At 41.0% G+C, this 24,350-nt stretch overlaps 1 protein-coding gene across 1 annotated transcript in view; it reads left to right on the top strand.

Annotated features, from left to right (window-relative positions):
- frmd5a (FERM domain containing 5a) overlaps window positions 1-24,350 on the top strand; it is a 66,776-nt gene that overhangs the window by 35,941 nt on the left and 6,485 nt on the right. The window contains exons 2-13 of the mRNA XM_028585639.1: window positions 10,431-10,535; window positions 12,616-12,658; window positions 13,930-14,008; window positions 16,247-16,344; window positions 17,124-17,247; window positions 18,329-18,416; window positions 18,600-18,688; window positions 19,335-19,398; window positions 19,519-19,601; window positions 20,477-20,551; window positions 21,606-21,674; window positions 21,864-21,970. Of these exons, the coding sequence (XP_028441440.1) occupies window positions 10,431-10,535; window positions 12,616-12,658; window positions 13,930-14,008; window positions 16,247-16,344; window positions 17,124-17,247; window positions 18,329-18,416; window positions 18,600-18,688; window positions 19,335-19,398; window positions 19,519-19,601; window positions 20,477-20,551; window positions 21,606-21,674; window positions 21,864-21,970 (1,024 nt within the window). The remainder of the gene's footprint in view (window positions 1-10,430; window positions 10,536-12,615; window positions 12,659-13,929; window positions 14,009-16,246; window positions 16,345-17,123; window positions 17,248-18,328; window positions 18,417-18,599; window positions 18,689-19,334; window positions 19,399-19,518; window positions 19,602-20,476; window positions 20,552-21,605; window positions 21,675-21,863; window positions 21,971-24,350) is intronic.

Raw genomic sequence — 24,350 nt, forward strand, 5'->3', positions numbered from 1 at the left:
GTTTTCCAGTCTTCGTACTGCTGCTTTTTGTTGTATTAAATTCCTGAGTTCAAACCATCTCCTGCCTGCCTGCCTCTACTTGCGTTTGGGTCCTCTACCTTCCACTCACCACAACAGCTTCCACCTATTTGCTTCAGAAAAGCTTGAATTCCCTCAAAAGGAATCTGCTGCCATTGCCTCTTCTTTACAGCAGCACTCTTAGCACTGTGTCCTGCTGGCAAATGTGCAGTTTGCTTACATTGTCAAATAATAGAGCCTCTGTGTGCTTTAGGTTTTACAAAGTTTCTAAATCCATCTGTCGCTGTCACTGCACAGTGCTATCGGTGTGCTGCTGTTTGCATGTTTTTGCTCCATGGAAAATAGGAAAGTTGGAGAACTTGTTTGCAGCTTTCACATTAGCAGCACTTGCATTTGCTAAGACACAATATTATTTGAATTCCACTCCTTAGCCTATGAATGGCCTTTCCAGGTTAAAGAGGCTCTCTGAACACAATGACTGTTATTGTACATCATTTTATCCGTGTTCTGCAGATTTACCAAGAAAGCAGAGCCTACGTCTGCTGGTTTCAGTCAAGCTCTTTGATTGGTTTAATTGGTTACATCCAGAGCAAACGATACACCAACGAACCCAAAGTCCATTCAGACAACAAAGGATCTCTTCTGGAATGTCGGCCTCATAATCTCACCATTATTTACATTCATATACCTGTAATGAAACGAGACATAAGTAGGTCCCATCTTACCTCCATTATGCTCTTCTAAAGCTATTTATTAAACTACCCTAGACTAGTTGATGTGCCTGGTCAACACTGGTTCTAGGCTCTCAGACGAGTTGACTGTTTTGGACAAGGTAGCCTCACATTTCAACTTAATGTGACAGAGGAGGGAGTCTCAGGAACAAAAATCTCCATGGAGCCCTGAGGCTTCTTCACTGCAACCCAAATGACTCTGAAGTGCACAATTATTCTTCACACAGGTATCCAAATGCGACACAAAGCAATTGTTCTGTATTTTTAGGAAACCGCTGGGAATAATAGTAACTTGCTATCGTGGTCTAATATTCAAGATGCAGTATTTTTACCATTTACTGTGATTCTATTGAAAAGATGGCAATTCTCTTGTGACTTCACATTCAATCAGCCCACTTGACAAAAATAGGAGAGGCTGCGGCTGGGAAATATCCCTGTTCAATAAAAATAGAAAAAGACCAAGAATTCAGAAGGGAAATTACAGTTTGACAGTAAAAAGATAAGTGTCTCTTCTTCCCAGAAAGCCTTTTTCTCTCTGCCCTCTATCTCGTGCAGTCTTGCTTTTCATTAAAGATCTGACAGCAACCGTTTATTGAAGGAGACACACAATGCTTTAACCAGCTGTTTTGTTTGTGCCAACAGATTCTTTAAGTAGCAGCAAAAAGGACAGTTTTGTGAGCAAAATGTTTTGTGAAAAAAACAGGAGGAAAATAGAAAGTCAAGTCAGTAATGTGCAGATTAAATGCTCTGACACAGGAAGACAATCAGAGTTCAGTGTACAGTCAGGAGGGGATCCTGAGACGAAAGCAACGAGTGTGCACCCTCACAGAAAGGGGTTTTGCATTATCAGCACAGTATCACTGATAATCGTGCCAAACAGAAGGTGTCATGGTAGTGGAACAATTAGGCCGCAACGGGTGTGCTCACATATCTTAAAGACGGAAGGCTGGAGGCTGGAGAGAGTGTAGACTGCTAGTTAAGCTCCAGCTACCTTTTAGTAGCTTTTAACAGTAACTTCTCACAATGAACCTGCTTGGAAATAGTTTTTGTCAGGGTCTTATTTTCTTAAATGTCATTTATAAAATAAAACACTAAAGGCTCAGAGACATTAACAGCTGCCCCTGCCAAGACATCCAATAGTGCAGTTCTTATGGCTATTACACTGATAATCAACAGACATTAGTCAATGTGTGAATGAGTCTTTGACAGCAACTCAAATGTGCATGTCTGGTACAACTCATCACGCCTGTGGGCTAAACCTAGAGGTAGTTATGATAATATTGCATGCTGTAAAACTGCCCAGTTCTCATTTCATGTAGAGGTTAACAGTGCATGAGAATAAATGTCAGGTCTGAGGGGCTGATACAGTCTAAATTAGCGACACTGAGTCATTGCCCGACAGCCTTACTACACTGGGGGAGACCAAACTGGCGCATCACCACCAGAGCTGTGCAAATGCCAAAGAAATTAAGCATTGTTTATATGCTAATCCCCAAGCATAACACCAATTGTGCTGCTCATTCTGTTTTGGGGGTATTTGTCACACTTTTTAGTAAGAAAATCTAACTGTTGTACAGAGGGGGAGCAACTCCAAGCTCACTAAAATGTATATGGTAACCAGGGAAAGACCAATCTAATGCCTGAGTGATTTCTTGTGTTATCCTTGCTTTGTTTATTTAAAACCTAGCCCTGCACAGGGGTATACAGGGGATATATTTTAATATAGTTGTACCCACAATGCACAGCTGTATGTGTAGCTGAGAGATGTGACAGAAAAGCTGTTAGAGGCAGGCTGGCAGTGAAATCAATTACTGGTGGGGTGAAGGACTAATGACTCAGAAATCCTCATTGACATACTTCTTTATTTCCTAGTTCCTGCAGGAAGGGGCAGTGTCATTAAGGCACACGTCACAAACAATTCTTCATCAAACCCACATCTAGAGCCACTTTGCAAGGGCCGAGGGTACATCCTGTTTGGTCCACCACTTTGGTCCAAACTGAAATATCTCACCAAATGCAGGATTGATTGCAATGAAATTAGGTACAAACAACTTTTACTTTAGCACCACCATCAGGTCAGAATTCCAATTTGTCCAATGCTTATAGTTTATGACCAAATACCTGTAAAGCCAATTACATTCCCACCATTCTGTACTAGATGTTCAGTGCTAATCGCCAAAAGTTAGCATGCAACAAAAAAACGATGGGGAACATGGTAAATATTACCCCCAATTTTCAACAACTGCGGAACGGTTGCGGATTTGCTCCGGAACGGCGGCGGAGCCAATAGGTTTCAATTAAAGTCAATGTGTGTATTTTCACTGACTGCGGAATGGCTGCGTTCCGACTCTGTCCCAGCTCTGGCGATCCGCAGCCCTCCGGAGCAGATACACACAGCTTCTATTTTTGACGGATGCCGGAGAGCTCTAGCCTTGTGAGACCGTCCTGATCTCGCGAGCTCCAGTTTTCCACTCGCAGATCAGTCTGGCATCTTGAGGCAGAGAAAATTTGGAGCCGTTAGCCAAACGACCGGGCCAATCAGCATTGGTTTTGAGGTGGGTTAGGTGGTGATAGACCGATGGTTTATCCAATCAGCTAACCAGTATTATCAGCCAGCGGTAGCCCTAATTCTGTTAGCCGCTCGCTAATGCTTTTTTTCTCTTGGATCCTTCTTTTGGAATATGGTCCGGGAACCTGAAATGGTGACTTTTATTCCTAAATTCTCGTTACACAAACGGCAAATATCCTTTACCGACATGTTGCTTGCATGCTGAGCTTATGAGCTATGCTTTGCCTGCAGCAGCAGGGGCGGGCTTGTGGTTGTATTTTCATACGCTTCGTGGCCCGTCTATCACCAACATAGGTGATAGACAGATGGTTCATCCAGTCAAATAACCAGTATTCCGCCCCTTCCCAAAAGTTCTCCAACGGAAAGTTCCCAGATGGATATGCCGAGCAAATGCGAAGCAATCCATCTGGCGGAGTCAAGTTAGGAGAGCTCCGCAGCAATTCAGCACAGGGCAGATAGTGTGGGACTGTAAGTCGAACACAGAAACAAAATATAACATCCAGTTAATTTTCAAAATAAAATACACCGTGCTCACGGCGGATCATATTTCCCCGCACTACACCTTGAAAATGTCATAATGGGACAGGCCTTAAGTCAAGTTTGTGGTTCTGTTTATAGAAACTACATCCCGTAATAGGTGCCTTGAAGTCAACGGTCGCAGCGTTGCCTGGAAGGACACATTGGGGGCTTAAAACACCATCAAGCATGTCAAGCAGTGTAACAGCTAAACATATAAATTATGAAAATCTGGAAGAGATGCCTTGGCATTTGGTGTAATAGAACATTCTTATCTCATGAATTCCTCTTTTAATCATAAATGCCAACTCACATTTCACCTATTCAAACTGTCCACCATTGAGAAGCTTTAAAAGCAATTATCCATATCGCTTTATCCAAAGCTTTCTTTTGCTTTACTTATTTTCTTGATTCCTCACATTTCTGGGGCAAATCCTCACACATTCCCATCATGTTTGGATAGCCCACTTTTTGCCTGGTAAGATTGTGCTGGAAACTGTTACTCTGGTTCACAGCAGCATCTTGTACTAAGACTCAGTACAACTGCATCACATTGTATCTGTACATGCCATTAAACCAGACTATTTCTTATATGAATCATCAGCATTAATATATATATATATATATATATATATATATATATATATATATATATATATATATATATATATATATATATATATATATATTCCTCCTCAATAGCTACAGACACAGAAATGGCACATCCTAAGGAAAGCTTATTGTGGGACTGGCTCTAGTGGCTGTAATTCTGCACCAAGACTGAATTTTGGGAAAGAGACTTCAGATACAGTATTAGGGGACCACTAAGGTCTATATAAAAGAGACTTCAGATACAGTATTAGGGTACCACTAAGGTCTATATAAAAGCATCCAAAGAGCACCATGTCATGGGACCTTTAAATCTTTAAATGCTTTGCACTTTATGCTGTATTGTTCCCCGAGGCATCAATCTAACATTGTGGTGTCTCTTTGTCAATGTTGTCCTGTCCCTTTCACATCCCTATTTCATGATTGATGATTGAGAATAGTCTGAGTGAAGCATCTTAATCACTCTTGAACTATTCTGTCACTTTCTATTACATGGTCTGTGTCTGCTTCAACCGCCCAGAGTTACATATAAGTTAATAACCCTATTTAAAGGATGCCATTGAGCTACTGCAATGACTGCAAAGGTCTGACCATTTGACGATCAATTGGTTCCACACCTTAGGGAGATGAGCTATTATGCTTAGTTGCATTTTTATTATATAGTATTTGGCCTCACCATTTCTCTTAGTAGTAGTAAATCGTATTGTGTGACGTCAGGTAAAGCTTGTAATTTATTTCACTCCTACTGACCAGTGGATTGCTGTGAGGCTGATGTTGTTTATTAAGTTATTTCCTCTCAGAAATCATATATCGTCCTCCTCAGCTAATGAGTGGGATAATTGCTTGCTAACTTTCTGCTCAATGGGAGAGGAAGCTTTTAGAGTTTTATATGAAAAATGCAGAACTCTTTCAGTTTATTTATTGTCTTCACCCCATTAGCCACTGGAATTATCTTGAGAAGTGTATTTGAGCATTAATCCCATAAATGCAGTTAATTTCAGTCCTTCTTTTAACAACTGTGTGATTTACAGTTGTGTTTTAAAACCCAGATTTCTTGGCATTGATTGTTAGATATACTGCTAGTGGAGGAATCTGAAAATAACTCAACCTGGTCTGGTTTAATTATTTAGCCTAAATAATAATGGCCGTGGGAAATTTGGTACTTTAACAAAGTAGTGTGCCTTGAACTGCTTTGTGTGCCATTGCTGTGACATCCAAGTAGCACATTGTTTTTTCTGAAACGTAGCTAATTTTATATAAAATGAATATCCCGCTGTCCTCACCAGCTTAAAACTAATGCTGTAAAGTGGCATGGCATCAGTTATTTTCTTTTCAAAAATTGGATTTCTAAAACATGTTTGAAATCATTTTTGGACATCTTTTGCTTTAATACTGCAACAGCCTGAGGCAATCTGTTGGTTTGAATGACATAATAATGTATGCAACTAAAATAGTTGTAAATGCATAAACACTGTTGTGACTGTTTATGTGTGCTTTGATTAAAACTTTAGTGCGTAACTTTTTTATATTAATGAATGTCCAGTACATTCAAGCCATTGCCAAATGAGTTGATATAAAGCTATTTCTCAGTATGGCTATGTCCAGAAAATTGTGTCGTCCGGCAACTTTCGCACGCAGAAAATCAAGCGAAGATAATGACCTCTTCTGAAGACTCCATCATGTTTTTTCAATCCTCCGTGTTCTCCTTGGTTACAAGTAACTGCGTGGGGGTGGCGCACAATCACGGAAGGCTTGTATCATGTGGACGCGCCGACAGTGTTGTTGTCATTACTTTGAATTCCTCATGGGGGCGACAGAAACTACGCACTATAGCTTTAAACCATAAATCAGTTAATGAACTGAAAGAATAAGACTTTCATTTTAACTGTAAGTGGTTGTGGGTTGGCCTTTCTGTGCTCCCAGCTGAAGTGACAGGGTCATGACTTGAACTCTATGCAGCTCGGTCAGCACACTGAATCGCTGTGACACATTAAACACTCAGCCTCCTGGGACAAAAGAAAGTAATCTGCTTATGAAACTAAATAAATCACCTCAGGGTTTTAGGTACCTTTTAGGTAAAGTGATACAATCTTTTATTAATGGTCTGTGCCCCTGCGTTGACATGGAGACCATTTTAATGATTAATCTGAAAGGAAAGTGCCCATTGTACACTGGGGGCTCTTTAGGAAGTAAATAACCTCTGCGTTGTTTTCAGTTAGAGGCACGTCAGAATGATCTTTTTCATTATTTTGGCTTTGTGAGATACCCTTTTTGCCTATATTGCCTCAAGATCAGGCACCAACATCTCTTGAATGATTTCGCTGTTTGAGATTTATTATTTTAATATTTGTCGGGATAACAGGGACATTTGGCGATTTGGTTTTGCATTTGCATTCTCACAATTTATCCTATTGGTTTCTCACAGTTTATTTATTAAAAAAAAAACAATGGGGAGGTGACAGAAGCCTATTAATTCAACAAATACAACATAGCAGGATTGGATATTGTAAATAGGGTCTCACCTGGTTGTTTTAAAACTCAGGTCAAACAAGTAAACCCTTTTGTAAATCTGTCTAGGCTGTTGTAGGGCTAAATTGAGATGCCAATCTAAGTGAGGAAAAGGTTCATTAGTGTTAATTAGAAATTTCAGGACATCCTTTCTCTCCTGCTATCACCTCAATCTAGTAATTAGAGAGACCAGCGGGGAATAATGCAGCTGTGTTCGGAGTGGGGCAGAGACGGAGGTAGGGAGCACCGGGGAGCAAGAAAGGGGAGGGCGATTGGTGGGAGTGCTGTTGAATACTAACAAACTTGCTCTCTCCATGCAACAAAAGAGCAGATGTCTTTTCTGACTCAGTGTTTCCTCTCCATACGGAACCTTTTTTTAAATGTGTGGTTGGCTTTGTTGTTTCCTATTGCTCCCTCTAGAAGGTTTCTCAGCCCAATGATAAACCCACAGGAGGAAGCACGCTTTACACTTTAAAAATATAATTTTTTTTAGCCTTCATTGTGTACTTTTTGTCTTTTAAGTGCATACAATCTGAACATCTAATTTAATTTGGATTATGCATGATTGGCAGATTATTTTACGTGTATACTTGACGAAGAAATCGTCTTTCTCCAGGGAAAATCGTCTTTCTCTAATCCCCTACTTTGGTTTACTCATACACAGGACGTTTTGAGAAATCAGGTTACTGTAGAAAGCCACCTAAATTCCAGTTACTATTTTATCTGTCTATACATGTGTCTGTGATCCTTCAAAAAGCTTCTTCATTTTATCGAGGCCCTGTAAATTAGCAGGCATGTCAGATTGGTTAGCGATGTTACAAAGAGGGAATAATTTCGAAGTGACAGTGGCGAGCATCCATGACGCCCCTCGGCCTTGCTACAGAAAGGTCAGTTACGTCCAGTAGCGGAGCTCCTATCAACATTTTGTAACAGAGAGTGAAGGCGGTTAAACAGGCCTTTGTCCAAGTGAAGTGCCTTTTACTGTATCTGCAGCCTGAGTGATGACATGGAGGAGAGTGCTGCCAGTGACACTTCTACTTGCAGTCAGAGGGCATACGAGGAGAGAGAGAGAGAGAGAGAGAGAGAGAGAGAGAGAGAGAGAGAGAGAGGGATGAGTGAGACGGCCGACTGTGGCTGTCCAGCCTTGGCCTTAGCTGACCTCCTCATGAGCCATTATGAGGACTGAGAGTTGAGTGCCCATCGATCTCAGCTAATGTGATTTAATCATGGTCATGAATGAGTTTTAAAAATGTTATACATTAGTTTTAGGAATATAAACAAGTTTTTCTACAAAACCGTTTTCCATTTGTATGAAACACAAACAGCTGTATGAGAACTTAAATGAAGTACATTTTAAAATTAGCAAAGTTTCCCAATTTACATCAGAAAATATCTGATCAAAGAATCAGTAACAAGACTATTAATCTGATCAAGCATTTGTTTCTGATACCTACTGTACCTACTTTTAAATCCTTGATACACAGACATATTTTGGTTGGTATTGAATAGGTATTGAGGTTTTATACCCAGCCGAAGACACGATAATTTACATCTTAAACCTGCATTCATTGATTTTTATGAGCCATTTTAGGGTAGGGCAACACTCTATAAACACAACAATGAAATATTATCCCCTTCTGAAGTTGAAACGGATGTCTATTTACACATTCACAGAGTAACATTAGCATTTGCAGTCATGTCTCTGGCCCCCTGATGGCCATAAGTCCAAAATTCTTGTTTTGGTCTCAGCCAACTCTGAATATCTGACTCTATAGCTGCTAAATGCTTCACTATGTTCACCAGCTAGGCGCTTTACTTTGTCTCCTTGCTATTTGGGTGGGAAGCGCGCAATGGGTTTTTAGGAGCTTTTCTTGCTGAAAACAGCAGCTTGGTGCGAATGGATATTAGGTCAATGAGAGCAGTGCAAGTAAATCAAAACAAAGTTGCGGGCCAGGAAACCAATAGTGATGCTGAGCCTATAGATGCTAAAATGCTATATAGAGCTGAGGGGAACTACAGAGGTGGGTTGGTAATATGAGCGATACCTGTAGCGGCAGCTTTAACAGACGCATGAACTATATCTAACATGTACACAGTTGTAAAGATAAGCAATACTCTGAATTAAAAAATAGAACTTCTTTCCATTAGATGAAAAGTCGCTTTGATAGTTTCCTCCAAATGCCCAGAAACAGTATGACTCCTCATTGGCGTTTGGGTTTGTGCTGACTGACGCATTAAAGCACTACTCCCGTAAAATTCCCCTATTGAGACAAGTCTGTGATGTGGCACATGGGCATGACGTCTCCCTGGCATGGAGGGCGACAGTGCACTGTAACCGCACTGGAGTTTAATGTTTGCTGTCTTGCTGATACTGATTAATCACACCCAACTTCTAACCTCGCATACATTTACATTTACTAGAAATATGCTCACATGCAAGGATTTAATGCCACAGAATTCAAGATGCTGAAATGTCGCAGACAGCAGTTTAACATACTGTATTTAATTAAAACTATGTTGAGGTATGTAACCTCCCAAAGGCATGGCAGTTTATGATATCCAGTCTTGTGTACAATATGAGAGTTCGTTATGTTTCCTTGTCAGTCTGAAATGTTCAGACTAGATTCTAGCTCTTCACAGTGACTGACACTGATTTGCACTGTGTGGCACCTCCTCAGCTTTCGATTAGTCAATGAGCTGTCACTTATTACTGTACCTGGCTCGCTGCAGTGATGCACCCAGCTGTAATCATCGCTCTTAATGTACTCATGCTAATAATATCTACATCCCTCAGCTGTATACAACTCTTCTAGAGGAAAAGCAATTAATTATGTTGAAGAAGAGCACTTGTTTCTGTCCATGCTATCTTTTGAGAGGAGTTCCTAAACAGTGAATGCTATGGTTGTTTTTTTTTAACAGTATTATGTGGTACTGTTGGATCTCTACAAGAAAATCTGTTCCAGTCTGATCCAAATGTTCTGGTTTGAGCCAGGGTGTTCAGCAGTGTTATGCAGATACATTGTTGTGAACAGGAAGAGGGGTATCAGATATTTACTGGACACAGTGGAGGACGCCCAGGGCCTCTCTCTGTGCTGCAGTATACACAGGTGTTTCTATGGGAAGCGTCCTCATGAGGTTCAGAATGCAGAGTATTAGCAAAACCCCAGTGAGATTTCAGCATATATAATCCATCCTCTCTTTGAGCTCTTCTTTTAGCTGTGGATGGGGTTTATTCCAGACACTTCAGATGGCTCTGGCTGCGTATTAATATTTGATGAATCTGAGATATCTCTGGCAGGGTTTTTAAAAAATATCTGAAGCTTATTCTGCGAGCAGGAAATGATATTTTATGTTTGCACTCAGGACAGTACCTTTTCCTTTGTTGAATCTTTTCCATGCCACATGTTCAAATATGTTTGTGATTTGTTGCTGCGGACATGCTTGCTTTTGATATTTGATTTTCTTCTCTTCTATTACAGCGGGATGCAAAGGGACAGTATCTGTTTGACCTCATCTGCCACCATCTCAACTTGCTGGAGAAAGACTATTTTGGCATCAGATATGTGGATCCAGACAAGCAGCGGGTATGTGTGTGTGTGTGTGTGTGTGTGTGTGTGTGTGTGTGTGTGTGCTTGTGTGTGAGCATGACAGGGGTTCTTTGTTTGTTTTATCTATTTAATAAGGTATTTTCAATAGGAGTAAAGTCCAAGTAGTCCAAGTAAAGATTTTTAAGAGAAAAAAAAGAAGAAAAGCATATCAACTCAATAGTACACAATTTACTTTCTTTGCTTTCTTGACGAGAGTTGGATGAAAGCATTGATACCACTGTCATGCCCTTTTAGTATGGAGCTGGAGCCAAAGGCATTTAGTCTAGCTTAACATAAAGACTGAAAGAAAAATAACATGCAGCTCCCTTTAAAACCTGCTTTATGCTAAACTAAGATAAAAGCTTCCTGGCTCAAGCTTTGTATTTAACGCACAGACATGAGAGTGTCAAGTATTTGAACTATGAACTATTCCTTTAATTGTCTGCAATGGGCTCCAAAAATAGAGCCTTGTTGATAATAAAAGAAATGCACATAGTTCCTACTCCTGTTGTTAGACCAGGTATGGCAAACTTTAAATGGAAATTGTGAGTTTGAAATCCGTCTGGTTACATCCACTGCGTCCAATGTTTTGGATATATTGGATAGTGGTTGAAGTGGTTGAATGTGAACTCGGAATGACTTCATACAGGCGTAACTGTGTTGCTTTGTCTCCATATAAAAGTCACTTTCATGGCTATACTTAAAAATGGATCAGGTTTGATTTAGTTGGAAGAATGAGACTGTGGGCCAGAGTGAATAGTTGTGTTCTTCAGTTTCTCTTATTCACGCCACCTTTCAGACTCATGGTTGTTCCATCAGGCTCTTCTGCTGTGAGGCATGTAATTTACTAGCACTGCTTGATTCATGAAGTATTCACATGTTCACAGATCATGTTGTAGTCCTGCAGACAAGAGCCAAGTCCTGCTGATGCTGCATTTCCTATGCTGTCACTCAGGACTATTTTGGTGGTTGTTGCTGTGGGTGGGTTTGGTTGGCGAGAAGACAACCTGGGAGAAAGACGAAGAGAGAATATGCTTCCAAAGAGAATGAATAATCTGAATTTGGCTGAACTGTATAGACACACAGAGCCTGTGTAACTGTCACTACCAGCAGGAGCTCATTGTTAAGTCAAAACCTGTTGTCTCATCAGCCTTCCTGCTCTTACAGTGTCTCAAGAGACCGCCGCGGTCATGTTTTACAAATTCTTAATATTCGATGCTGCTTTAGTGTATTGCTCCAACAGTGCCAATGTAACACATACCTCTCAAGTCTCACGCATTGGGCGTGAGACACACGCATTTCAACCCATTCACGTGCTCACACGCCACACCTTGTATTTCTCACGCAGAGAAATTACCAGGATAACGCCCACCAAGTTGCGCTGCTATTTTTTAAACAGTGGAACAGGTAGAGGAATCAAGTGAGTTCCCCATAGAGTTCAGAAGGCCCTGCCACACACCAGCTGAGTGAGTGTGGATTTCAAGTTGCGGCTTTCGACGCTGTTTGTGACTTTGCCTAAGATTGAGTGACAAGTATACTCGCCCTGTTGTTTATTTGGTTGCCATGACTTTGCGAGTGATGACGTCCTGTCACTGTTCCAGTTGAGGGGAGAGAGAGCGGATGACAGTTCGCTTGAGTTCATTAGAGCACACGGCTTTGTAGAGTCGTGTAATTATGACTTTATATACTACATGTACATAGCAGAAACCCTGTTCTGCGTCTGCCCTATTTCTGATACTGTGGCGGCAGAAATCAACATAGAGGAAACACTGGGTAGCTTTTGTGCCTATTATTATTATTATTATTATTATTATTATGTGTATAAATGTGTGTCATTTATAAGATCAGACCCCCGTCCTCACCCAAACCCCTGCCACCAAAATCTCACTCTGAACTCTGTTCAAAACTTGAGAGCCCTGGTAACACCATATGTGGCATGAACAGGTTTCCCTAGAGAACCGTAGTAACAGCTGAACATGATGGCAACTAGTATTGTAAGTGCCAGCTAAATGATTTGATGTGTAGATTACTCAGAGACAATTTTTTTGTATCTGTTTTTCTGTCTTTCTAATTGCAGCACTGGTTGGAGTTCTCAAAATCAATTGCAAAGCAAATGAAATGTAAGTACTTTGGGGTTTTGTTTATAATCTTGGACGCTGGGCGATTGAATCCCTCATCCTCAACACGAGCTCTGCACTGATGTTGAATGATTTACTGATATTTGATCCATATAATTTACTGTGGAGTTGTAGCAACAGAACAGTTAACAGCACAAACACTGACAATTGATTAATCATTTAAGTCATTTATCCAATGAAAACACCAAACATTTGCGGGTTATGGAATGTTACTAATTCTCTCAAGTATTAAGCACTGTGCGTACAGTTTTTAGGTACTCTAGTATTTCCATTTTATGCTACTCTTTGCTTTTGTTCACTACATTTGAGATGGAAAAATATACTTTTTACTTCACACAGTTTGCAGAATAACATTTTACACACAAAACCACAGAGGAGCTTGTTAAATATGATACATCGTTAGAGATAAGACATTAGTGTATATAAAGAAGTTAAGACTAGTTTCAACTTGACCAACTGCAGCACTTGATGTTGCCTACAAACATTTACAGGGGCATTTTTTCTGCATAATAAGTAGTAAGTAAGTAATTTTACGTTTGATACTTTAAGTACGTTTTGCTGTTAATACTTTTTATTCTAATGAGTATTTTTATACATTTACTATTACAACTTGCTTTCTTTTTTCATTATTGAAGTCAATTCTTTTGGGTTTTCTAACTGTTGACCAGAAGAAGAAAAAAAACTTCACTTTGGGCTTCTGCACCTTGTGTTGGGCGAGTATCATCATTTGTGACATTTTATAGAGTAAATGATTGATCAAGAGGACATTTTGATTTATCTATATTGAAAAATCTGTAGTGTATTTATGTTTAGGATGTATTTCTGACAGGGGTGATGCACGTTGATCAACAGACTGATTCCAAACAGTTGGAAACTGTTTCAATCTGTTGTCCTTGGTCCTAAAAATAGATCAAAACATCATATCTTCTACAATTAATGTATACAACATAATCCATATGCACAAGATAGTACAGTAAACTACCACCAATAAATAACACCACTGTATAACACATGGTAGCTACAGTCCATTATAAATAAAGTAAAAGAACAAAAGCATGCAAGGAAGGGAAATGGCAGGGCACTGATCAAGACAAACAACTACTGTAGTTACTGGGCTAATAGGATTTTTGAAACTCTGCTCTAAATTTGCTGTCTGATTCTCAAAACAGTCCTGCTGTCTCCCACAATCGATTGTTTGATATATTACAATGAAAGGATTCCTGTGTGTTTCTTAAATGTTGTGTTTCCTCCAGCTCAGCCTCCCTTCACCATGTGTCTGAGAGTCAAGTTCTACCCTCCTGAACCCGCTTCTCTAAAGGAGGAAATCACTCGGTATGACCTCCTGTTGTTGCCTTCACTTCAGATGAATTGATAAGGGCTCTTATACAGCTTCAGCTTACCTTTGTTTCAGTTTAAAAGTAAGGAAGAGAGGCCATGAAAAGCAGCTGTCCTTGTTTTTCTTTCAGATGTTCATGTTGTACAGTTTGTGCTCTAAAAGTTTCAGACAGAGCAAACATCTCTTTCTAAAACATTATTTATGGGCCTTCATAATTAAAAAGCCTGAGTACTTTAGTGTCTAAAACATTATGATAAATATTACACAGAACACAGTTTGCAAAAGGAGTTGTAAAGCAGAGAGGAATGTAAAAGGCTTCACTCCATTAGAACATCAAATGCAACATCGTGCCAGGCTGAGTGTATAAATGCACACATTTCTTTCCATGGCGATCCTTCCTAAATGGGGTTTTGATTAATAAGCAGAAAGGTGAAAGTGACAAATTAAAAACGTGGAGAGCACCGAGTTTACACTGCTTCAAGATAATGCTGAGTAGCCAGCTGGTTTATGTGTGTGCATGTGCAGTTTACTGATACATCCATCACTGACTAGAGGGAGAGGAGGCCACTCACTCTCTCTGAGGTTTAATGAGATGAAATGTGCACCACATGTAGAGTACAGGGCGGATAGAGGAGATAGGGGGCAAAGAATGCTGCATGTTAATGCCACATTTAAATTCTATAGACACCACAAAATAGGCAGCTTTTCCATAAAATATGATGATGCCTTTGGTGTTGTAGGCCTTTTTCACAGAAGACATTTTGACTTGTCCTAGTAGGAAAAGCACAGGTGTTACTAATAACACTAACGATGGCTCCATTCTAGTCAAGCATCCCAGAAAGCCACGACAGAACTCAAACTGAAGGAGCTACATTGAATTCAGCCATCATTAATTGCATTATACACACCTGTGCTTTTCCTACTGTGACATGTCAAAATGTTCTCTGTGAAAAATGCCTGTTCAATATAGTTAACATGCTTTCCAGGTGTGTTTCTCAAGAAATGGGCTGACAAAACTGCTGACATGTTTCGGCTCTAAGCCCAGAGCATGTATGACAGCATGTATGCAGTCTGCAGGAAAGCAATTACACCTGTGAGAAGATCCATATGACAAAACACAAACAAGGAAAGAAGGGGAAAAAATGAAAGAAGGGGAAACTAATTGGGACATTTTTGGGTAACACTTTACTTGAAGATATCTACTTAAGAGTGACATGACACTGTCATGAACACATGACACTGTCATGACACACATGAACCCTAACCCTAACACATAATGTCATAGACGTGTATGACTTGTTTATAATGTTTATGACACGTTCATGACAGTGTCACTCTTGTGTAGATACCTTCAAGTAAAGTGTAACCCATTTTTGTTAATTTACTGAGAACAAAGCACATTAATCAACGCTGACATTTTACGAACATCGAAATTAAATAAAGATTAATAAGAAATTCAAATAAAGAGGGAAACATAAAATAAAAAAGGCGCACCATGTAAGTACTATAAAGGTGAAATAACTTGCCAGAAGTGCTATGTGTGAATGCATGTTTGCTTTGTACAGATGTTTTGTAATACAGTCCAAACATCAGCAGCCATCAGCTCTTAATGGCTGTAAAATTATCATTAGTTGTACTCGTCTCACCTTCACATGGGTCTGCTGCTGAGTGAACAATGTGGGAAATGCATCTCTCCGCACAGAAAGTGTTGTTAGCCTTTGTGGAAATGGCCTAGATAGAGAGAAGCAGGTCTGTGAGGCTGATTGTGAAAAACAATGAGATGAATGTCGGATTTCCTGTTAATGGTTGGGGGGGGGGATGTGTAAATAAGAATTTTAATATCCCAACTCTAAAAGTGATAATAACAATAATGATAATACAGTAATAGTAGTCATTGTCACCATCATGGTATTTTGCCTCAGATGTCGTCTCTGAGGAAATTTCATGCTTCAGGAGCTGATGGGTTGGGTGAATCTGAAACTAGGCTGGAGGCTCTAACAGAAGCACAGCGTCAGTAGCAGCTTTTCCCTCAGGGCCTTCCTCTACCCTCCTTTCCCCAAAACAAAACCCTCATTTCAGCTAAATCAAAAAGAAATATTCAAACCAGCCATAGGAAACGTGAACTCAACATCTCTTAAGGTTTATCAGGTTTGTTGTTTTGCAGCTCATCAGTATTCTCATACTAAGCAGGCCTGTCAAACAGTCTGACGTGATTTTTGTCCTTTCCTTTGTAGATATCTTGTCTTCCTGCAAATCAAGAGAGACCTCTACCACGGTCGGCTCCTGTGTAAAACCTCGGACGCGGCCATGCTCGCTGCCCACATCCTTCAAGGTAATGGAAGGTGACAGATGGAAATGACTTGCACCACTCTCCGCTTTGACCTCTGTCTTACCATGCCCTGTAGCTCACCAGTTTGATAAGTACTTAGTACTTAGGTGATAGCCTGAGAATGTACAGTATTATGGTCCTCAAACAATACACCTGCAGTGATTTTCAACACAATTGTTTATGCTTTAAGACATGTAAAAGGCATTTCACACTCATCGAATGTGATTTCATGTACTGATATTGACTCTATATCTGTACAAAATGTAAGGTAATGCTGTACTCTGTATTATAATTAGTCCAGTGATTTGCACACTCATAAACAAGACGCCACGCTCAATTATAAAGACTTTGAAGTAAGTGGTTATCTGGCATCTTATCATCCTTTCAACACACACACACCACACACACACACACACACACACACACACACACACACACACACACACACACACACACACAGACATAAACAAACACAACACATAGAGGTACGCTAGCACAGCTAACATCACAGAAAGCACAGTGTTAGAGGAGAGGCAGGTCCTCTGGAGGAGGGGCTGCTGATGAATTAAAGATGGGCTGCCTGGTCAGCTCCTCCTTGCAGAGAGACATCAGCATCAGGGTCATCTGAGGGAGTGCAGTGTGGCATGAAGGAACACAAATAATCCTTGGCATGTTCATCCTGCAAAAGCAGCGCTGTGCTGAAAGCTGTAGACATTGTTTTAACTTTTATTTGCCCTTTGTGAATCTGTTTAACATTTTACTTCTTCTGATCCTCCCTCCAGCTGAGATTGGTAATTACGACCCTGGGAAGCATCCTGAAGGTTACAGCTCCAAATTTCAGTTCTTCCCTAAACATTCGGAGAAGCTGGAGCGCCGGATTTCAGACATACACAAGACAGAGCTGATGTAAGAGTCAAAATATAAAACTGCACTTTTTAGATCAACATCTCTCTTGTTTTCACATACCTACAGATCCTGCCCTTATACAGGTTGAACAAAGACCAGACCTCCTTTGGCTTTTATGTGATTAAGTGCATTTTGAGAAGATAGCGGAGAAAAGCTCTCTTAATAATAATTTATACCTTATTAATTCCGCAAGGGGAAATTCCAATGTTTTCACTCTGTTGTTTTTACACACATTACACACAGGCCTGAATTACACACACATGCTCAGTACCTCTACATGCACTAATGGAGAGATGTCAGAGTGAGGGAGCTGCCCATGGAAAGGCGCCCCGAGCAATTGTTCTCCACTATCCAATCAAATAACTCGGTCAGATTGTCTTAAGCTCATTACCTTCCCTTTATTATAGTTATTAGTGTGATTAGTGATGAGTCCTAGCCCAAGCTTCAACTGGAAGAGCAGCAGAGTGCAATAATAAAAGTTAGCAGACAGAGCAAGTTCACGCGCACACACACACACACACACACACACACACACACTACTTTCACAGACAGCAGGTGAGCTCAGTCCAATTCCCCCAACTGATTGCACAAAAATAAGTTTTTTATCATTTCTAATATGAATGAGCTGCTGTGGTAAGGATGTACTGTTAGACGCAATACAGGTAGAAAGGCATCAACAAAGTCCAGTTTGGATGCTGTAGGAGCAGAATGACGAACAGCATGAGACTCTACTGCCCACTAGTGGTTTCTTCTTTCTGCACCACCATGTAAACTCAGTGCTTCACTATGAATACTCACATTTGACAGCCTGTCTGTAACAGTTGAAGCAGAGATTAACAACTGCTTTTTAAATATATCATGACATATTTTCTTTGCCTCAATTGATCTCATGTAAATGTTTGATCTCCATAACCTCTGTCTGCCTCTTTCAGTCTTTCAAAATGAGTGTATCACATCATTGGAAATTAATTTGTTTGTGCCTCTCTCAGAAGTGTTTGGCCTTTCAAGACTTTTGTGTTGCATTTTTTATGTTTATGCTGGACTGACACAGATGTTCGGTGTGTTGTTTGCTCTCCCTCAGTGGACAGACACCTGAAACATCGGAGCGAAATTTCCTGCAGAAAGCCCAGATGCTGGAGACATATGGTGTTGATCCACATCCATGCAAGGTTTTTCAGCACTGCTGTACTATTTTTAGATAGTAAACATTTCAGAAAACAGTTCTGTCCAACTTAAACATTGAAACTCATGGGACATACAGCACGTTCTAAAAAATAGATATGTCTGATTCATATTTTATCCGTTTTTAAATGTAGGCGTTCAAATTATATTTTGAAATGGTTCTTTTTCAGGATGTGTCCGGGAACCCAGCTTTCCTCGCCTTCACACCATTTGGTTTTGTGGTGCTTCAGGGAAACAGGAGAGTTCATTTTCTTAAATGGTGAGCCAAATGTGCAACATTTTCTTATGCGAGCCAAAGACAGGGCACTCCTCGAGTACTCGCAGAATGTAAATAGACAAACACTGTGCTGCAGGCCTTAATTTTACCTGATCGGACATACATGCTCCATATGCAGGGCGTTCTACATGAAACAGCATGTGCACTACAGCTGGTTGTACAGTAATACTCAACTAAGCTCATCCACCTGCCTCTACCTGGGACAAGAGCCGGCGGCTAGCATGTGCACAGATAGCTAATTTTGCCATCTTAGGCCTACTGATTTGAATTCAGGAAGATGCTTTTGATAAATGGAACATTTATACAAGTATATTTAACATTTGTGTTTTTGTCTGTATGCTTTTTACTGAAAGGTTTCGTGTTACAATAATAAAGATGGACTTATTATGTTTGCAGTATTTATACTAGCTTTGTTTGTTTACCTTCAGAAGTGCTCAGGTTACCCTCATTCTCCGTCCATTCCCAGTCTGCAGGGAATATTATCAGTTATTTGTTTAGTCAGCCAAACACAGAGCTCCATTGCTGTTTATGTTATCTCAAAGTGGTTGTCATGAATATTTAAAGAGGTTGTGGTTTCCTGTTCCTGCTTGCTGTATGTGTGACTGTTGCTGCGCTCTCTCCTGGACAGGAACGAAGTGACCAAACTGAAGTTCGAAGGCAAGACCTTCCACGTACATGCAAATCAGAGGGAGGTGAGAGCATGAATTGTTGGATGTTTGGATAAAATGTCATCAGGGTTGATTGTGGTTTTCTGTCTCAGTTTGTTATATTTTCCTGCACGGTTTCTCATTTTCAACGTGCAGGACAAAAAGATCATCTTGACATACTTTGCGCCCACACCGGAGGCATGCAAGCACCTTTGGAAGTGTGGAGTGGAGAACCAAGCTTTCTATAAGTGAGTCCACAAATTTCTTCTTTCATTTAATTTCAATGTTAACTTCTTATTTCCCCGTGCTGTCATGATTTAGTTACCTGCTCTGCATCCTTGAGGGTTGCCGTCACGGTACCTTGGTGTCCTTAAAAGCCCCTCCCCCCCCGCAGGTTGTTTGTCAGCGGGAAAATGAGGTGTGAGTGTGCCTCTGACCTTTAGTGAATGAGTGTGCACTGGCACGAGACTACAAGCACTTCAGCGTTCTCTCTGAGATATGGTGTGCTCCCATCTGTTCTCTCCAGCTCAAGAAAAGTGATTAAAAACATAAAAAAGATAAAGGGTGTGTATAGGGGTTAGCAGATGGAAAGAGAGAGGGCACGGCAAGGGCAGAGCTTAGCACGTGCATTGGAGCTAATATGTTGTGACCTTTTGATGACTCTCGCAAGTGGCAGACTGATAATATTTTATCAGCTTCCCACTTATTAGAACCGTACTGTAATAAGGCGTCTGTGAAACTAAATGGCAAAAGGACATGTGATAGAAGAGAAGCACACATATCCCTTGGAAGCAAAATTAAACATTAAACATTAATTTCTCACTTACTATGACAATGTAAACATATTGAATACTGTATGGAGTTGTGTCTGCGCAGTGCCTATACTGCAAGGAGAGGACATGCATAGATTAATAGCAGGGAATGTGATCCAAGTATCTGCTTTGTTCTGGGATTGAGAAAGCAAGAATTAATATTCACGCTTCAAACGTGTAATCATACGAAGAGCATATTCTTGCAAGAATGAGTATGACATTTTAAGTTCATACTTGTAGTTTGCCTTCCTATTTTCTTCATTTAGGTGCAGTAGGCTTAATTTTTCTATCTTTTTCTCTTGTTCCATCAGGCTTGAGAAGTCAAGTCAGGTTCGAACGGTGTCCAGCAGCAACTTGTTCTTCAAGGGCAGCCGTTTCCGTTACAGGTAGAGTACACGTCAAGACCCTGTGACTGATGACAGGGAGGGGAGGACACTGCAGAAAACCCCCAGCTGGAAGTCAAGAGAAGTGTTCCCAGAAGATGTGGCCTCTTGGCCTTCTGTGCTGTAACGTCAGCGTACTTTTGCCCGGAGGATAGGACTGACACCTCACAAGAGGACACAGAGAGTAAAAAATAAACTGGACTGATCACTTGAGGCATTATCACCTTGTATGAGCTGTAAAACTGTAGTATGGCCAAGATATTGTCCTTTATTATAGGATCAGTTCACCCAAATTATATAAAAGATTTCTCACTTATCTTTAGTTGAATCTAGCTTGGTATGACTATATGGTTTTTGTTTTATTTGCTCAGATTTTGAGATATCCATCTCTGAGATTTTTGCCTCTGGGGGTGAATGACATTTCCTTTGTTTTCCTTTCCTTTCTGGCATCAACATGCATTTTCAAAAACAATGTTCTGGTTACTCTGGATAATCCACTGGTATAAATACTTTATATTAAGATATTAGCCCATTGGATATCTCAAACCTCAGCTGTTAAAACCAAAACTACTAGAGGTAAATAAAAAAAGTAAAAATGTTTAGTTTGGATGAAATGGCCATTTGAGAAGGAAATAGTTATATTTAACTGTTTAAAGGTCAAGATTAAAGGGATGGAAAGTAATTTTGCATTAGAAATATCTGATAATATTCATATATGGAGACTGTATATGAAGTAAGATCACAAGCTCAGTCAGTTAAATGTTGAGTTTACTGTTGAAGGGAAAACCATGATCATTTTTTGTTGATATTTTTGCCTGCAGGTCTGTGTGTGCATTTGTCTGACTGGTAGTAATTTAGTTACACAAAGCTGAATTCACCGGGTTAATTCAATCATGATGCTCATGCACTGTACTCATCCACTGCAGTGGTGGCTGTCATGGCTTTGGGTGACACCAGGGTGCCTGTGTGTGTGTGTGTGTGTGTGTGTGTGTGTGTGTGTGTGTGTGTGTGTGTGTGTGTAACTCATCCTGAGCATCGTCTCTGTGCTTTATAACAGTGGTCGAGTGGCAAAAGAGGTGATGGAGCAGAGTGCCAAAATCAAACGCGAACCTCCAGAAATACACAGGTAGAGTTGTAAACTCAGGAGAGGTCAGAATGTCCTCAATCAGATTTTTGTTCCATTTTCTTAGGTACCAAGCTACTGTAGATGACTTTATATCAGCAGCACCTAATCGCTACAGTACAAGTTACCTCTGCTCATAGCTGTTTCTCTGTGCAGTGACGTTTGTGCATTTGTGTGTGTTTATCTCTGCAGAGCTGGCCTCGTGCCCAGCAGAAGTTGTCCATCCATTACACACGGGCCTCGCCTAACCAGTGTGCCGCGCACGCGGCGGCGAGCTGTGCACATATCTATCATGGAGGGTAAGAACTGAGCTTCACCTCCATTCTTTACCAGGCCTAAGCAAGCAACAAATCCCCTACCTGCCATAGAAGTGCCGGGGCCAAAAGACATTATGTGTTCTGTAGAGGCCTCACCGTGAGTATGGTATTGTTTACACGTCCTCCTCATCCACTGAAACACGTCATTTGTAGTTTCGGTACCATCCAGGAAGCGATTATGATCTATCTCTTCAGATATAATCGTGGATAATGCGTACCTGGCTGGTACAAAATCTTAAATGGATCAGGGAGCCATTAGTCCTATTTGTGCAAAATCCTCCCCTTCTTGAGAAACACACTTCTGCATACACACACACACACACACACACACACACACACACACACACACGCACGCACGCGCACGCACACACACACACACACACACACACACACACACACACACACACACACACACACACACACACACACACATGCTGTAACTTGAGCCATTTGGCCCAGTTCATGCTTACAGTGCTGGTGGGACATGCTGCAGGTGTGTGCGTCAGTCAGCTTGCTCCACTTCAATGCAGGGTTTCAGCTGTGTGTGTGTGTGTGTGTGTGTGTGTGTGTGTGTGTGTGTGTGTGTGTGTGTGAGCGAGTGTGTATTTGGTGTGCCAACACAGTGGCAGCTAATGTCACTTATTCAGCCCACTTGCAGGCTCTTGGCCCAAAACCGGTGGCCTCACTTCCCCTTTTACTGAGATTGGCGCAGCGGGTGTACTGTCCTGCATGGCTCTGGGTAAAACCAGCAGTGACACGCTTTGACCCTACCTTTCAAGTACATACTGTACTGTATCATATAGGTGCACTGTGCATACTGATGGTCTTTGCTGTGGGTTCAAGAGAGCCATGAGAGCTTCCCACCCCCAGTGTGTGCTGACTGGGTGTCTTACAGTGGTATTAATACCCCAGCTGAAAATAACCTGGGTCTTCTACTCCATGTATGTCACTGGACTGGGTGGGGCCAAACCAGGCCAGGCCAATACCGACCATTGTAGCACTGCTGCAGAAAGACACTGTTTTACCTCACACACTCCTCTCTGCAAACTGCAACTAAGGCAGAACCATTTGGCCTTACACACACAAACACACACACACACACACAGCGAGACTGTGGCCTGGACCCCCGGGACAGGGACCAAAAAGACGGGATTAAACACGTGCATGCAGCAACCATGGTGAAGTGTCTGATCCGTATCACCACCCGGGTGAACGTCCACCTGCGTATGATCAACCACTGCTACCGGGATGTGAAGGTTCGCGTGCTGAGCTTGGGACCTCGTATGCTGGGCAAGGCCCTGGGCGTCCTGCCCCTTTATCCTGCCCTGACGGGGCAGCAGGAGTCTGCCAGCGTTACCCCTCTACCTGGCACTCCACTGCCCTGTGTTCAGCCCAGCAACCCTCCAGGTAAACTCGAAGAGCCAGCCAGGGATGTGCTTTACATGGAAGTGCCAACTGCTTTCTCTATTTTAAATCAGTCTCTGCCTCTGCAATGTTGGCGGGGAGGAAGTGACACCATTCTTTTGGTTGTCTGTGCCTACTGGAGGTCTTAGTTGCATTTATTAAATTTTTCTTCTTGGTGCTTTTGTGAAGGTCATTTTGTTGATTTAGATTAGATGACTCTTTATGTGGCAGCACTATTTAGTTCCAACCAGTTTACAGTAAGTAAGTACGTTTTTTTAAGAGGTATGGTTTGTTTATTTGGTGTATGTGTTTCTTTTGAAGTTGGTGTTTGAAATTAAAAGCTCTAAACATGGGAAATACAAATTAAAGCAATGCTTTTTCTGTTTTGCTGCCTCACTCTTGTAAGCATGAGTAAAGATGGCTGCTGACAGTCACTCAGCCTTGGTGCCTTTTATTTATTTCACTTGACAGGAGGTTCATGTCAGCAGAGGCTTAGACACTGCACACAATTGGTCCTATTTTTCTTGCAGTTTAAAAATAATTATGATGATCATGATGTGCTTCCTCATCGAAAGCTGGATTTGAATCCCTTTCCTTTATAGTGAAGGTATAATGTTGCTGCTTTGGCATTGTGGAGAATGTGATATGGTCAGCAACGGGCTCAACCACAGCTCATCGTCACTGACATGTACATACTGTTGAGGCTCTCACATACGGTACTGTTACTTCTGCTGCAAAAGGAACAGTAGAGTTGTACAGTAGCAGTAAAGTATATGTCATGCCTTGAAGCTAATGCATTGTTGAATAGTTTTAGGTAGGTATACGTATGTCTCAGGTTTTGCTATATAATTTCTACCGACATAGCTTCTGTATCCCTTTAATATCTACGGTTGCATAAGACCGTTGTGGGCAATGTTGCAAGCCAATGAGCATTACTGTTTTATGGCAAAATTGGATT

This window comes from Perca flavescens, chromosome 8 (genome assembly GCF_004354835.1).
Source record: "Perca flavescens isolate YP-PL-M2 chromosome 8, PFLA_1.0, whole genome shotgun sequence".
NCBI lineage: Eukaryota > Metazoa > Chordata > Actinopteri > Perciformes > Percidae > Perca > Perca flavescens.